The sequence below is a fragment of the Pteropus alecto genome, unplaced genomic scaffold, assembly GCF_000325575.1.
Source record: "Pteropus alecto unplaced genomic scaffold, ASM32557v1 scaffold118, whole genome shotgun sequence".
Classification (NCBI taxonomy): domain Eukaryota; kingdom Metazoa; phylum Chordata; class Mammalia; order Chiroptera; family Pteropodidae; genus Pteropus; species Pteropus alecto.
The window spans coordinates 2,478,029-2,479,378 of NW_006440654.1; the positions used below are offsets into that span (position 1 = coordinate 2,478,029).

The 1,350-nt window shown below is 50.0% G+C and overlaps 1 protein-coding gene across 1 annotated transcript in view; it reads right to left on the reverse strand.

The window, feature by feature from the left end:
* Positions 1 to 1,350, reverse strand: part of GTSE1 (G2 and S-phase expressed 1) — a 31,261-nt gene that overhangs the window by 15,984 nt on the left and 13,927 nt on the right. Inside the window, exon 7 of the mRNA XM_025051008.1 lies at positions 2 to 89. Coding sequence (XP_024906776.1) covers positions 2 to 89 — 88 coding nt within the window. The remainder of the gene's footprint in view (position 1; positions 90 to 1,350) is intronic.

Genomic DNA, 1,350 nt, shown 5'->3' on the forward strand with positions numbered 1-1,350 from the left:
CAGAGCGGGTCCCGCCCCGCCCGACCGGCTGCAGTTTGACAGGGGCCGGGAACTGTTAGCAGGGATGCTTGGACGCTCATGTGATTTAGCTGGAAGAGGACACACAGAATCTGGTTATCGCTCGAGATTATGTTATTTTTAAATTATGAAGTTATTTAACAAACACATAAGATATGCTGTCTTCAGCATATCTGCCTTTATTAAAATGTGAAGAAAATTATTTCATTCTATCATGATTTCCATATGAGAAAAGCACATGACAATATGAACAATATTCTGTATGTCCATCGTGCAATATCCTCAAGCACAGGACAACCCAGGTTGCTTGTGGCTTGGCTGAGTGCGTGCTAAGGCGCTAACTCGAGACGCGATTCCCAGGATGTGTATGAGCATACATAAATTCGAGCTCGCCTATCTTCGTTGATTATGTCAACAGCAGAAATTTACTCTTGTTGAACAAGCAGAAGTGGGTAGTCTAGTCACGTGCCTGTGAAGGAAATCGCTATTTGAGTCACTGCCCTGTCATTTCACAGAGTGACAACCCCACTCACATCCAGAATCCAGACATTTGGGTACGGACTTGAGCTTAGGATTCCCGTCCCAAGTTCCTGCTTTGCTTTAAACAAGGTGGTTTTTAAACCACTTAGAGCTAAGCCTTGGGAGACGAGCGAGCTCCACCCCCACCCCCTAAGGAACAGATGCTCCTGCCCTGCTCCCCATCTCCTCCTCGCTAGTGGCCTGGGGGAGGGCTGCCCTCCCCGGGCTTGCTGTGCCTCTCCCCCATTTCTGGGATCGATAAGTAATACGTCTGGTGACTTGACTTCCGTTGTCTGAGTGGACTGAGGCTGCGCCGTCAATCAGAACGAGCGCAGGCTGTTCACTTGCCCAAAGTGGGAGCTCAGATTCCGAGAGAGCTCCTTGCCGCCCCCGTGGGTGGCTTGTGCCTCCTCATTCATCAGGTTGCATTGTGTATTTTTAATTTAATCCACCAGCTGCAGGCCCCACCTGCCTGGTCAGGGTGGTGGGGAGGGGGACAGGGAGAGGACACGCAATCGCTAGGGTCCACTCCCTTCAATTACAAGGACGTTGGGTCATATCAACCACGAGCGCCAGTTAGAACAGCAGCAAACTAGCTGAAAACACTCAGCTGCCAACATACCCAACACACGAGTCAGTCTGGTAAAAGTGTTTTTTTTTTTTTGACTGACACGGGTTTCTGGCCTCGAGGGGTCGGGACACCCCACCCACTTCCTTGAAGGCAACCGAGGTTCCCTGGAGATGCAGCCCCTCGCGAGTGCCTTCTTGTGATTCATAAAGAACATTTTCTTTAGAGTTTTTGAAGACTCTGCG